Genomic DNA, 14,446 nt, shown 5'->3' with positions numbered 1-14,446 from the left:
ACCTGGTGTCACTTCACTTGATTTGACAGGTGTCCCAGTCCTGGAACTGGGGCAAGAGAAGGCTCTAGAAGTCCAGGCACTGGGACATATAAATAGGGGTTCACACAAGTCTATGGGAGGCTCCTTCTCTCCACACCTGACACCCCCACTGGCAGGTCAGATGCTGGATCCAGAACTGGTGAATTCTCTCCCCCAGCCTTCACCCAACTGTTTTTCTTTCTTTCCTCCTGAAGTTGCTAAGGCAAGGCTTCCCAAAAGCTGGTAAGTAACTCGGGATTTACTTTGATTTCCCATAAAGCTGCACAGCTTAGATAGATATACCTCTGAGAGGCCCAACACATACTGGATCGTGGTTCTATAAGGATTTCTCTTGAAAGTTCATGTTTGGACATGGTCCGTGTTATTCCATCTCAATCCAGTCTGAGGGGATTCATGAATTCGACTAATTCCCCCATCCCAGAGGTGGGGTGTGACACTCAGGAAGAAATATATATCCAGACTGAGAATGGAAGATATTTCTGAAAAACATTAGGATCGTGATTACAGAAGAGGAATGGGAAAGACTGACCAGACATTCCTGAAGCAAGGAGAATGACAAACCCAGTTTCTGTGTAACACACTAGTGAAAAATCACTACAGTTTATTGGTGAAGAAACAGAGGAAATATATAAGTGGAGTTGATTTAATCAAAGAAAATAAAACTTCTATGTATTAGTGTCAATTGTAATGCATAAAAGGTGGACTGGAATGAAAAGGAAAGTACAGCCAATTACAAAAGGAAAGTACAGCCCTCTGAGGTGGTGACCATGTGTCATGGTTTTATGATTTTGGGTTATCAGTATTCCACACTGTAACATCATGCGGTGCACTGAGAGTTAAAGAGTTCATTCTCCTGTTCTGGGTACCAGTCCCAGAAGAGAAGAACTGCACACCCCAAAAGGACTTTGTGTTCAGAGAGGAGATAAAGCCCCTGGCAAGGTCACGCAACCAGGCTCACCTCCCTGCTGCTCAACCCAAATGCACGTCTCAGCGCTAGAGGAAGGCCTTCAATTTTGGACACTCTTATTATATCTGAGAGCATTTATTAGCTGCAGTTCAGCTTGTACTGTATTATACTGCATGGTAGAGTTGTTTCTCCTCGGATCGTTTCCACTGTTATTTTTGAGGAGCCCCATCTCTCTACCCTGTTTCCCTGATCCCCCTACCCGGACGTACAGATCTACCCCGTTAGTCATGGAACTGGGACAAATCAGCCCATACACCATGGTAACCGCGATGTCACAGTGGTGGCAGGGAGCGGCCATTGTGACACGCGGGGCTGGGAGCAGAGCTAAGGCTACTGGGCTGGGGCCGTGCTCAGTGCGGCTTGGTGAGGTGTGGAGAGAGCGCTGATTCTCTTGTTTCTCACTGTCAATGCCAAACATGTCCAGAGGGAATAAGAAGGCCCCCAGCTCTGGGGATCCAGGTGAGAGCACTATATCCCTGCGCATGGCTTCCCACTGCTGGGGGTCTGCCTGAGACTGGGAGGGGGTGAAGGGGCAGGCAGGGGCTTCCCAGCACCTCAGCAGGACCCTTCTGCTCCTTGGCCATGGGGCCCAGCTTGGGTTGCACTGCTGGCCCTGCAAAGCAGCCTTCCCCTCCACCCCTTCCAGCCCTGCCCCTCAGCTGGCACAGCAGGCACGGATCAGGCCCTGGGGACAACTTCCAGGGATACCAAGCCCTGCCAGGTGCTCACCACTGCTCACGGTTGCTCTCTCCTTCCTCCGCAGTGTGCATGCTGTGCCGCCAGGCACAGGTCGACCCGGATATCTGCGGGCAGACATTTGTCAATGGTGGGCTCTGTGCCCACCGCTTCTGCTTGGTGAGTTTCCTCAAGAGCTAGGGCTCCTGCCACGGATGCTCCTTTCCTTTCTGGCCTCATGAGATCCCCCTCTTCTCTCTCCCATAGTTCTTTGCCAACAACCTTTTGAAAAGGAGACGCCCAGTGGGGGGAATTTCTGGCTTCCCCCTTGATGCCGTCCAGCGCACAATCCAGCAGGCTGACAAGAAGGTGAGGACCTGAACACAGTGGGGAGCTTGGTGCTGGCAGAGGCCCACACTGGCTTCCCCTGGACACAAAGAAAGCGACTGCAGCCCTTCTAGCTGGCTCCAGGACAAATGCCCACTGGAGCAGACAAGACTTGTCTGCCTGGTGGCTGTGCAGAGTGTGAGGCAGTGGTGCCCACGCCCTGCACCCTGGCTGGAGAAGTGGGGCTGGCCGCAGAGGCCCTGGGCCCATCGCTGATGGGGGCTGCTCTGCTCTTTTCAGCTCTGCTTTGTCTGTCGGGGAAGGGGGGCTTCCATCAGCTGTGCGGAGGCAGGCTGTAAGCGCAGCTTCCATCTGCCCTGCGCCGAGGACGGAGAATGCATCACCCAGTACTTTGGGGATCACAGGTAAGAGGCTGTCAGCAGCAGCCAAGCTGCTTTCCCTCCCAGGAAGGAACCCGCTGCAACAGCTCTCAGCATCCTGTCAGAGACAGAGCCCAGGCCTGGCTCTCCTTCCTGGTTCTCTGTCCTCCTCACAGCACTTCTCACCGTGCCCATCCCTTCTCTCCTCCTGCCCAGGTCCTTCTGCTGGGAGCACTGCCCTCAGCAGGCAGACGAGGCAGCTCCATCCCAGAACACAGTCTGTGTCATCTGCCTGGAGCCTGTGGGAGAGAGAACATCGTACCACACCATGGTGTGCCCAGTGTGCAAACAGGCCTGGTTCCACCGGGGCTGCATCAGGGTAAGAGCCCTACCCTTGCCCAGTGGCTATGGCCAGTGCTCAGCAGCACCCAGCCCTTCTCACAGTCACGCTGCTTGTGCTTCTCCTGCAGAAACAGGCCATGCACGCTGGCACCATGCTCTTCTTCTGCCCCGTCTGCAGAGCAAAAGCGCGATTCCGTTCCCAAATGGCCATGCTGGGGATCCAAATCCCAGTCAGGTTGGTGTACTTCTGCCCAGCTCCACAGACTCTCAGTTGCTGTGCCTGCCCAGGAACTGCCCTGGTAGGCCCAATCTGCTTCCATCCTGTGAGCATTGCTGTCAGCTTCAGGGAGAAGCTGGGAATGAGCTCAAGGTGGATGAGCAGGGATGCCCTGCATCTGCCTCACACCTGGGCCACCGGAGACTCATCAGATTCCCTCTCTTCTCTGGCAGACGGCCATCTTGGTGGGATGACGAGGCATACCAGTCGCTGTGGGAAAGGTACAGGCACTGCGATGCCAGCGACTGCTATCACCCAGGAGGCAGGCATGAGGCAGCATACGACGGGTGAGTGACCTCTGCAGTCCTCTGGGGCTCGGCATGGGATCTCAGCCTCATCACAGGCCGGTGGAGCAAGGACTGAACAGTAGAGCTGCGCCGGCTGCTCCCTGCCTCAGTTCGCTTTATCCTCACAGCCGCAACCTGTTTGCTTCCCCAGGCCCTGGGAGCTGTTTCTCTGCAGGTCCTGTGCCTCAAAAGGCATACACTGGTGGTGCGCCTTCTGGTCCAGCAGTGCTGACAACTGGGAGTGCGACTCCTGCGCTGGCGTGGATTCTGGTAAGAGGCAGAGCCCTGTGCCGCTGGGCTGGGTCGAGGCAAGGCCTGGCGGTGCGTGCTCAGGGTGACCCTGCCACAGTCTCTGTCCCATGGTGGATGGCAGCCTGTCCTGCCCTGGGGCTGCAGGTTCCTCCTGCTGACCTTCCCGTCTCTCCTTACAGATTCCAGCTCCGAGACTGAGCTTGACTCCTCCAGCACTCCCATCTTCATGGTAGCAGTGCTACCCCACGACATTTCAGAACCTGGAAACACCAGGTCTGGACCCATCAGCCAGGCAGCAACAGAGCCGTCCTGCAGCTCCGAGCTGCCTGAGCTCAACGAGCAGCCCAGAGAGCCTGCACCAGAGCAGAGGGCCAGCCAGGCACTTTTCTCTGAGGAGCAGGACACATCTGAGCAGCACCAAGGACATGGTGGGAGGAGACGGGCACCAGCTGCAGGTGCCCAGACCTGTTCCCAGAGCCCCAGCAGACGGAGGACAGCACGGTCCTCCAGAACCACCCCGGCAGCTGCCCCTAGAAGGCATCCCAGGCAGCGTGGGACCGGCCGCACAAGAAGCCGCTCCCCGTTGCAAGGCCGGGCCTCGGGCCCCCAAAGTCAGCCCCGAAGATGTCGTGGCAGCAGCCGTACGACAGCCCGAGCTGCTCAGAGCAGCACCCGCACCTCGGCCACACCGGCACCATCGAGGTCCTCCAGGGCTTCCCCGCTGCCAGCACGCAGGCGACAATCCAGGCAGCGAGGGCGGGCCCACACTCGAAGCCGATCCCCAGTGGGGCGTCGCGCTTCAGATTCCCGCAGCCGGCCCCGAGGAGGCCGAGGGAGCCGGTCCAGGCAGCGGGGACCAGCCCGGGCACGGAGCCGCTCCCGCGTCCCACAGCACAGAAGGCGCCGCCACAGCCAGTCCCAGCGACGGCGCAGAAGCAGCCGCGTCCCATCCTCCCGTGATGGTTGTGCTTCCAAGCGGCGAAGAAAATAAACCTGGAAGATAGCCCCGGGCACAAAGCTGCTCCCGGGTCCAGCATCAGAGACAACACCCCCACAGTCACCATCGTCAGAGAAGATGTCCCCACAACCAGTCCCAAAGACTGTGTGAAAGCAGTCGTGTCCCATCGCCCTGTCACAATTGTTATCCCAATTAGACCAAAAAATAAACCTTTAAAATATTCCCCAAATATTGGCTTCATTCCTCTCTTCTTGTCCTATGATGGGCAGTGTTAGGAGCTGAGCACCATCCCAGATGGAGTTATCTTTAGATCTGTGTCCATGAAGGGGGGCTGCAAGCCCACAGGCCCACCGGCCTTAAAAATAGGGGGAGACATCAGAGGGATGTCAGCAGTTTACAGGCCAGTTCAGCCCATTCCCATGACTAACATGGATGGGAGATCCACAAACCCGCATCCCGGGAAAGGGAAAAATCAGGGAAGAGTAGGGAGATGGGAGACAGGCCTAAAACAAAGCAGTGGCAACTATCTGAGGAAGAAAGAGTATACACACCACATGTTGGTTTCATTCTTCAGTGCACCACCGTGTTCTGTTGGAAACTACCCAAATCTGTTTTTCCTCTATTTGTATATTTCTGTGTATCCTGATTCTTGAGGCCCTTTCCATTCTGACAGAGCTCTGAAGGGCATTCCATCACCCATGGGGACCTTCCCATTGCTGGCCTGCTGCGGCTGGCTATTTGTCTAAATCCCATGCAAAGACTGTTTTTGCTAAGATGGACAGAAAGGAATAAACTACAAAATTCAGACTCTAATCCTCAACCCAGTTTCATTGCTAGTGTCAGTGAGGTTCTGAGAAGCTCCCCGCAGCTCTCAGTTCAGCATGAGCTGTGCAGCTGTCACCAGATGGAGACAGGACAGAAGCAGGCGTTGGGTTTTACACTGCATAAATGGAGTGTTTTGCTCAGGGAGATAAAGAAATACAGACGAAAATTAACTCAGAGCCTCAGAGCAGCCCAGGAATGTGTGTCCGTCAGTCTGCCCTGTTGGTGCCAGGAGGCTCCATCACTTGCTGTGAGCAGAGAGAAGTTTCTCTGACTCCGCCAGAGGTACATCCCTAAACCCTCTAGGTAGGGACCAGGGCAGTAAATCATATTTGAAAAGTCGTGGCTGTCAGGTGAAGTCCCGGATGACTGGAGGAAGAAACAAGAAAGGGAGCAAGGAGGACCTGGGGAACTACAGGCTGGTGTGTCTCACATCTGTGCCTGGGAAGATCACTGAACAGATTCTCCTGGATGACGGGCTTGATCATATGAGGAATGAGTGTGTGATCCAAGACAGCTAGCACAGCTTAACGACAGGTGGGGCCGGACAGGGACACCCTGGTGCAGTGCATAGAGCACGCCCTGGGACCCATCACCGCACCGCTCATCGACGGCCTCGTCAGAACCATCGAGAGCCGGTGCGGCCAGGAGGCCTGGAGGATGCGGGGCCTCGAAGACCCCGGCGCTGCCCAGGAGCAGGAGAACGGCTCTGAAGACCCCGGCGCTGCCCCGGAGCACGAGGACGGCCCCGCTGCCCCGTCCGGTCCCGTCTCCTCCCCGCAGGATCCCGCCGCCCCCAGCGCCGCGCCCTCCGGCAGCTCCGGGGGTCCCGACGCGGAGGAGCTCCCCGGCACGTCCAGCGGGGCCCTCGGCACAGGATCCCGGCGCCCCACCAAGAGGAGGGCCGGCAGCGCCCAGCGCGCTCCTCCGCCCCGCAAGAGGCGGCGCCCCCGGCGCCACTAGCCGGGCTGTCACAGCTTTTAGTAGAATAAAAGACAAAAACACACAAGCACGTGTCGTTCCCAGGGGCCAACTTCCCAGACCGTTCGCCCTTCACGCACACGCCCAACACGGTGCCACTCAAGCGTCAGTGATACCTCAGCACCTTTATTGCTCTCCTAAAATACCTGAAAAGTGATTGCGGCAAAAGCTGCCAGACTGTTCTCACTGGTGACAGTGTCACGGAGTTCTCTAGATCAGTCTTGCTCCGTGACAGGGCGGCAGTGGAACATGGGCCCCCGAAAACGGGAAGGGGAAAAAAAGGGGGAAATGGTAGGGAGATGGGAGCTGGGCTCAAGGAAACAAACAGAGCAGCGGAAATGATCTATGGAGGAACATTTATTTTACTAACTGTGATATCGGAATGCAAGAGAAAAAAAGTAAAATACATTCTAACTGAAACTGAGGCTAATAAATCAAGTAAAATAAGAGAGAGATGCACTGATGAGAGCTCGCCTGGAGTGCTGTACCCAGATATGGAGTCCTTAGTACAGGAGAGATGTGGGCCTCTTGGAGCACATCCAGAGGAGGGACACAGAAACGATCCAAGGAGTGGAACACCTCCCCTGTGAGGACAGGCTGAGAGAGCTGGGGCTGTTCAGCCTGGAGAAGAGAAGGCTCCAAGGTGACCTGAGAGTGGCCTTTCAGTATCCAATGGGGGGCTGTAAGAAAGAAGGTAATGGACTCTCTAGCAGAGTCTTTTGTGATAGGACAAAGGGAAAGAGTTTCAAATTTAAAGAGGGGAGATTTAGGTAGGATATAAGGAAGAAAAAGGCTTTTTACAATAAAGAACAGGTTGCCTACAGAAACTATGGATGGCCTATTCCTGGAGACGGTGAAGGTCAGACTGCAGCAGGCTCTGAGCATCCTGATCCATCTGTAGATGTGCCTGGTCATAGCAAAGGAGTTGGGCTAGATGGGAGCTATCGGTAATAGGTGAACTGGATGATCTTTTAGGTCTTTTCCAACCTTGGTGGTTTTTGAAATTCACTCTTTTACTTACTTATCATCGGGCTTGTTCCCTTCTTTCTCTTCTTCTTGGTTTATTTTTTTCTCCATTTGTTGTTTAGAGGCAGAGGTTTAAGAGAGGAAGGATGGAGATTAAATGTCTGCCTTCCCACAACTCACTTTCTTTCAAAATAAGGCACATATCAGCCACTTGTCCTCTGCCCCAATAGTGTTTTAGCTGGGATATTCATTATTTGTCTTGCTCAAAGGACCTTCGGAAAGAATGCTGTCCTGAGCAATGTAAAGTCTCACAGGTTACTGCCACACATCATTTCCATGGCCATTCAGGGTGCCATGACTTATATTATTCTGACAGTTGTTCTTTGCTGAACTTATAGAAGTTTTTTGATGTGTTTTATTATTATTATAATATTTATTAATTTATTTATTGAGTTCATTGCAGTGTACGTAGTATTGGGTATATATTTTTTCTTCCATTTAACTATTTATTGCATTAGCTCTGGCAAGAAAAACATTTTTATTCTTTCCTGTGTATAAGACGAAGCTGAAATGAAAGAACTGGAACCCTGTTAAGCTAAAATGCCTTTAAATAACTATAACATAAATGAATACGAGGGAGGCTGGCAAATGCTTTGAGACCTTCACTGCAAAGATACAAAGTAAATGAATGGAGGAGTTGAGAAATAAATGCTCCAAAATTGTTGGGCATATCAGATGACCTGAAACCTCGTATATAAAAGGAACTATTCTGACCTGTTAGCTGAGATATGCTATTAACCAAAGCCCATTAGAGAATAATTTTCTTTGGGCTAAATAACTGCTAACTGAGCATAAAAGCTCTCTTGATTTGATAACCACTGACATGAGAACATGGAAGGTTACAAGGAATTGTATAGATCTTCCCTCTTGCTACACAAAAGTAACTTCCAGGCTGAAAGGGTGCTTGAGTTATATGTGGTGAGAGCTACCTTGTGTCTGGAACTGCCTTTGCACATCTTGAAATTTCACTACATTGCCTCGTGAGATATATGGGGGCAAACAGGGCAGAAGGCTGTGGTAGTCCCTGTTGTGCTTTGAGAATCCTTGAGCTGCAGTGAATATGCTGGAATTGATTCACCTTGAACTGGACCTTTCATAGGAAAGAAATCATTATCATTCTCAACAGACTGAATTTGAACCATTATATATTAGAGGTATAAATGTTTCACAAGAGGAAGTACGATTTTCTTTTGGCCCTGCAGAAGTGGCTGTAACTCTAAGTGCCCTTGAATTGCTAACGGGACATTCTAAAAACCGTGGACACTGATCTTCTTAGCGCTTGGTCAAAAGGGTATTCAGTTTAATGAAATTTTGAGAAAATTCTGTGCAAGTGCAAAATACAGTTCTGTAGAGTCATTTGCACAAGTAGAAGATGCTGACTGTCCTGAGAGGTAGTTATTCCTTGCTAGTTGATTATCCCTTTGAAAACCTGAATATGAATCGATGTAATGATGCTGCAAACTGGCGTGTCTTTCTGTCACGGAACTATCTAGATTGATCTATATCCGTGACAGGGGGGCAGTAGGCTGGGGGAGGATTTTGAGAGCAGCCCTTCAGAGAAGGACTTGGGGGTCATGGAAGAAGAGAAGATGGACATGAGCCAGCAGTGTGCGCTTACAGCCCAGCTGTCTATCATCATGTCATGGAGAACAGGAGAGATGCCTGAAGACTGGAGGATAGCCAATGTCATTCCAGTCTACAAAAAGCTCAGGAAGAAGGACTCACATCCATCCCCGAGAAAGTGCTGGAACTACTTATTCTGGACATCATCTCCAAGGAGATGCAATTCCTTGAACATCTCCACAAAGGCAGGTTCCTTAAACGTGAGGGGTTCTCCCATCAATGTTGGCCTCACTTTCATGGAGATGATGGAAACTGGGTTAGGCTGGATGAGCAGGAATGTTCCAGTGTGATACCAGGACTACAGCCCTTGTCAAGGGACAGCTCCTCTCCTGTGTGTGGCATGGTGACCATTGCTAGTGGGTCAAAGAAAGCAAACCTCAGAAGTTTTCCTGACACATTTTTGATGTGGACTTGAACGGAATCATGCCCTGGCTATGCCACTTTGCCTTGGAGAATTGTATAATGGTTGAAACTTCGATGTGTGAATTCTTGGATAAGAAAGGATCATGACATAACTGCCAATTGACCCAACTTATGCCGGGACCTCTACCATCTGGTGGAGAGAGACACAGCCATGGATGCCATGAGGTCTTCTCTCCATTTGCTGCTGTGTCACACTCCTTATATACCATCCTAATTCCCACGCAGACACATACACCTGCTATGCAAAACCCGATGCATGCGAGAGGACCTATACACACACCTACCTAAACCCCCTGCTCACTAACTCTTAACCTACCAGCCATAACTCAGCTATTCTAGAACACTCTGTCTACTCAGAACTACTGTATGCGCTCATAAATCCTTACGAAGACAACTTCGTACCCCAACAGGATCATAAAACCCACCCATCCCCAAGTGCCTGCCACAGGAGTGCTGCCACCCAGCAGGTCAGGTTAAACAGGGCTCTGTCCAGCCTGGTCTGGAGAGCTTCCAGGTATGGTCACCCACATTTTCTCTGGCAGCTGTGCCAGAGCCTCAGCGCGCTCTGAGTGAGGAATTCCTTCTGGCAGTTGCCCTGACCTCCTCTTTTCTCCAGACTAAACTGTTCTCGCCCTTGTCCTGTCACATTCAGGCCATAGAGGGTTGGTCAGCACACGCACTAGAAATGCCAGCTGGGCTGTTGACGTACAGACATACACTAGACTCTCTCTGCTGGGGCATCCCAGTATGGGTGCGATGAGAAAGGCCTGAGGGAGGCCATCCTTCCTGCTCCTGGCAGCATTGGGCCCTGCACTCTGCACTGTCCACATGAGCCGCCGTCCCTCCCACATGAGTGCTGCACCCTCAGCCCTCTGAGGTGGTGACCATGTGTCATGGTTTTATGATTTTGGGTTATCAGTATTCCACACCGTAACATCATGTGGTGCACTGAGAGATAAAGAGTTCATTCTCCTGTTCTGGGTACCTGTCCCAGAAGAGAAGAACTGCACACCCCAAAAGGACTTTGTGTTCAGAGAGGAGATAAAGCCCCTGGCGCGGTCACGCAACCAGGCTCTCCTCCCTGCTGCTCAACCCAAATGCACGTCTCAGCGCTAGAGGAAGGCCTTCAATTTTGGACACTCTTATTATATCTGAGAGAATTTGTTAGCTGCAGTTCGGCTTGTACTGTATTATACTGCATGGTAGAGTTGTTTCTCCTCGGATCGTTTCCACTGTTATTTTTGAGGAGCCCCATCTCTCTACCCTGTTTCCCTGATTCCCCTACCCGGACGTACAGATCTACCCCGTTAGTCATGGAACTGGGACAAATCAGCCCATACACCATGGTAACCGCGATGTCACAGTGGTGGCAGGGAGCGGCCATTGTGACACGCGGGGCTGGGAGCAGAGCTAAGGCTACTGGGCTGGGGCTGTGCTCAGTGCGGCTTGGTGAGGTGTGGAGAGAGCGCTGGTTCTCTTGTTTCTCACTGTCAATGCCAAACATGTCCAGAGGGAATAAGAAGGCCCCCAGCTCTGGGGATCCAGGTGAGAGCACCGTATCCCTGCGCATGGCTTCCCACTGCTGGGGGTCTGCCTGAGACTGGGAGGGGGTGAAGGGGCAGGCAGGGGCTTCCCAGCACCTCAGCAGGACCCTTCTGCTCCTTGGCCATGGGGACCACCTTGGGTTGCACTGCTGGCCCTGCAAAGCAGCCTTCCCCTCCACCCCCTCCAGCCCTGCCCCTCAGCTGGCACAGCAGGCACGGATCAGGCCCTGGGGATGTCTTCCAGGGATACCAAGCCCTGCCAGGTGCTCACCACTGCTCACGGTTGCTCTCTCCTTCCTCCGCAGTGTGCATGCTGTGCCGCCAGGCACAGGTCGACCCGGATATCTGCGGGCAGACATTTGTCAATGGTGGGCTCTGTGCCCACCGCTTCTGCTTGGTGAGTTTCCTCAAGAGCTAGGGCTCCTGCCACGGATGCTCCTTTCCTTTCTGGCCTCATGAGATCCCCCTCTTGTCTCTCCCATAGTTCTTTGCCAACAACCTTTTGAAAAGGAGACGCCCAGTGGGGGGAATTTCTGGCTTCCCCCTTGATGCCGTCCAGCGCACAATCCAGCAGGCTGACAAGAAGGTGAGGACCTGAACACAGTGGGGAGCTTGGTGCTGGCGGAGGCCCACACTGGCTTCCCCTGGACACAAAGAAAGCGACTACAGCCCTTCTAGCTGGCTCCAGGACAAATGCCCACTGGAGCAGACAAGACTTGTCTGCCAGGTGGCTGTGCAGAGTGTGAGGCAGTGGTGCCCACGCCCTGCACCCTGGCTGGAGAAGTGGGGCTGGCCGCAGAGGCCCTGGGCCCACCGCTGATGGGGGCTGCTCTGCTCTTTTCAGCGCTGCTTTGTCTGTCGGGGAAGGGGAGCTTCCATCAGCTGTGCGGAGGCAGGCTGTAAGCGCAGCTTCCATCTGCCCTGCGCCGAGGACGGAGAATGCATCACCCAGTACTTTGGGGATCACAGGTAAGAGGCTGTCAGCAGCAGCCAAGCTGCTTTCCCTCCCAGGAAGGAACCCGCCGCAACAGCTCTCAGCATCCTGTCAGAGACAGAGCCCAGGCCTGGCTCTCCTTCCTGGTTCTCTGTCCTCCTCACAGCACTTCTCACCGTGCCCATCCCTTCTCTCCTCCTGCCCAGGTCCTTCTGCTGGGAGCACTGCCCTCAGCAGGCAGACGAGGCAGCTCCATCCCAGAACACAGTCTGTGTCATCTGCCTGGAGCCTGTGGAAGAGAGAACATCTTACCACACCATGGTGTGCCCAGTGTGCAAACAGGCCTGGTTCCACCGGGGCTGCATCAGGGTAAGAGCCCTACCCTTGCCCAGTGGCTATGGCCAGTGCTCAGCAGCACCCAGCCCTGCTCACACTCACGCTGCTTGTGCTTCTCCTGCAGAAACAGGCCATGCACGCTGGCACCATGCTCTTCTTCTGCCCCGTCTGCAGAGCAAAAGCGCGATTCCGTTCCCAAATGGCCATGCTGGGGATCCAAATCCCAGTCAGGTTGGTGTACTTCTGCCCAGCTCCACAGACTCTCAGTTGCTGTGCCTGCCCAGGAACTGCCCTGGTAGGCCCAGTCTGCTTCCATCCTGCGAGCGTTGCTGTCAGCTTCAGGGAGGAGCTGGGAATGAGCTCAAGGTGGATGAGCAGGGATGCCCTGCATCTGCCTCACACCTGGGCCACCGGAGACTCACCAGATTCCCTCTCTTCTCTGGCAGACGGCCATCTTGGTGGGATGACGAGGCATACCAGTCGCTGTGGGAAAGGTACAGGCACTGCGATGCCAGCGACTGCTATCACCCAGGAGGCAGGCATGAGGCAGCATACGACGGGTGAGTGACCTCTGCAGTCCTCTGGGGCTCGGCATGGGATCTCAGCCTCATCACAGGCCGGTGGAGCAAGGACTGAACAGTAGAGCTGCGCCGGCTGCTCCCTGCCTCAGTTCGCTTTATCCTCACAGCCGCAACCTGTTTGCTTCCCCAGGCCCTGGGAGCTGTTTCTCTGCAGGTCCTGTGCCTCAAAAGGCATACACTGGTGGTGCGCCTTCTGGTCCAGCAGTGCTGACAACTGGGAGTGCGACTCCTGCGCTGGCGTGGATTCTGGTAAGAGGCAGAGCCCTGTGCCGCTGGGCTGGGTCGAGGCAAGGCCTGGCGGTGCGTGCTCAGGGTGACCCTGCCACAGTCTCTGTCCCATGGTGGATGGCAGCCTGTCCTGCCCTGGGGCTGCAGGTTCCTCCTGCTGACCTTCCCGTCTCTCCTTACAGATTCCAGCTCCGAGAATGAGCTTGACTCCCCCCGCGCTCCCATCTTCATGGTAGCAGTGCTACCCCATGACATTTCTGAATCTGAAAACACCAGGTCTGGACCCATCAGCCAGGCAGCAACAGAGCCGTCCTGCAGCTCCGAGCTGCCTGAGCTCAACGAGCAGCCCAGAGAGCCTGCAGCAGAGCAGAGGGCCAGCCAGGCACTTTTCTCTGAGGAGCAGGACACATCTGAGCAGCGCCAAGGACGTGGTGGGAGGAGACGGGCACCAGCTGCAGGTGCCCAGACCTGTTCCCAGAGCCCCAGCAGACAGAGGACAGCACGGTCCTCCAGAACCACCCCGGCAGCTGCACCCAGGAGGCATCCCAGGCAGCGTGGGACCGGCCGCACAAGAAGCCGCTCCCCGTTGCAAGGCCGGGCCTCGGGCCCCCAAAGTCAGCCCCGAAGATGTCGTGGCAGCAGCCGTACGACAGCCCGAGGTGCTCAGAGCAGCGCCCGCACCTCGGCCACACCGGCACCATCGAGGTCCTCAAGGGCTTCCCCGCTGCCAGCACGCAGGCGACAATCCAGGCAGCGAGGGCGGGCCCACACTCGAAGCCGATCCCCAGTGGGGCGTCGCGCTTCAGATTCCCGCAGCCGGCCCCGAGGAGGCCGAGGGAGCCGGTCCAGGCAGCGGGGACCAGCCCGGGCACGGAGCCGCTCCCGCGTCCCACAGCACAGAAGGCGCCGCCACAGCCAGTCCCAGCGACGGCGCAGAAGCAGCCGCGTCCCATCGTCCCGTGATGGTTGTGCTTCCAAGCGGCGAAGAAAATAAACCTGGAAGATAGCACCGGGCACAAAGCTGCTCCCGGGTCCAGCATCAGAGACAACACCCCCACAGTCACCATCGTCAGAGAAGATGTCCCCACAACCAGTCCCAAAGACTGTGTGAAAGCAGTCGTGTCCCATCGCCCTGTCACAATTGTTATCCCAATTAGACCAAAAAATAAACCTTTAAAATATTCCCCAAATATTGGCTTCATTCCTCTCTTCTTGTCCTATGATGGACAGTGTTAGGAGCTGAGCACAATCCCAGATGGAGTTATCTTTAGATCTGTGTCCATGAAGGGGGGCTGCAAGCCCACAGGCCCACCGGCCTTAAAAATAGGGGGAGACATCAGAGGGATGTCAGCAGTTTACAGGCCAGTTCAGCCCATTCCCATGACTAACATGGATGGGAGATCCACAAACCCGCATCCCGGGAAAGGGAAAAATCAGGGAAGAG

General features: G+C 54.4%; 2 protein-coding genes across 2 annotated transcripts; both read left to right on the top strand.

Moving 5' to 3' along the window:
* The first annotated feature begins 338 nt into the window (after positions 1-338).
* Positions 339-4,713, top strand: LOC146753774 (E3 ubiquitin-protein ligase PHF7-like). The gene is made up of 9 exons (XM_085530411.1): positions 339-1,465; positions 1,770-1,861; positions 1,949-2,050; positions 2,309-2,433; positions 2,605-2,767; positions 2,859-2,965; positions 3,181-3,294; positions 3,446-3,564; positions 3,726-4,713. Exons 1-9 carry the CDS (start codon positions 1,414-1,416, stop codon positions 4,535-4,537), a joined length of 1,686 nt encoding a protein of 561 aa, XP_085386537.1. The 5' UTR covers positions 339-1,413; the 3' UTR covers positions 4,538-4,713.
* Positions 4,714-10,722: 6,009 nt separating this feature from the next.
* Positions 10,723-14,151, top strand: LOC146753773 (uncharacterized). Its single transcript, XM_085530410.1, has 9 exons — positions 10,723-10,924; positions 11,229-11,320; positions 11,408-11,509; positions 11,768-11,892; positions 12,064-12,226; positions 12,318-12,424; positions 12,640-12,753; positions 12,905-13,023; positions 13,185-14,151. Exons 1-9 carry the CDS (start codon positions 10,723-10,725, stop codon positions 13,994-13,996), a joined length of 1,836 nt encoding a protein of 611 aa, XP_085386536.1. The 3' UTR covers positions 13,997-14,151.
* The last annotated feature ends 295 nt before the right edge of the window (positions 14,152-14,446 follow it).

This window comes from Coturnix japonica, chromosome Z, assembly GCF_054131305.1.
Source record: "Coturnix japonica strain WE chromosome Z, WE-NBRP24, whole genome shotgun sequence".
In the NCBI taxonomy this organism is placed as follows: Eukaryota; Metazoa; Chordata; class Aves; order Galliformes; family Phasianidae; genus Coturnix; species Coturnix japonica.
The sequence above is the reverse complement of the archived record's forward strand: the minus strand, read 5'-3'. Positions and strand labels throughout refer to the sequence as shown.

Coding starts and splice junctions, on each gene's coding strand:
- LOC146753774 (XM_085530411.1), top strand. CDS start 1,414: ATGCCAAACATGTCCAGAGGGAATAAGAAGGCCCCCAGCTCTGGGGAT. Junction 2,768..2,858: donor TCCACCGGGGCTGCATCAGG/GTAAGAGCCCTA, acceptor CTTCTCCTGCAG/AAACAGGCCATGCACGCTGG. Junction 3,565..3,725: donor CTGCGCTGGCGTGGATTCTG/GTAAGAGGCAGA, acceptor CTCTCCTTACAG/ATTCCAGCTCCGAGACTGAG.
- LOC146753773 (XM_085530410.1), top strand. CDS start 10,723: ATGGTAACCGCGATGTCACAGTGGTGGCAGGGAGCGGCCATTGTGACA. Junction 11,893..12,063: donor CAGTACTTTGGGGATCACAG/GTAAGAGGCTGT, acceptor CCTCCTGCCCAG/GTCCTTCTGCTGGGAGCACT. Junction 12,754..12,904: donor CATGAGGCAGCATACGACGG/GTGAGTGACCTC, acceptor TTGCTTCCCCAG/GCCCTGGGAGCTGTTTCTCT.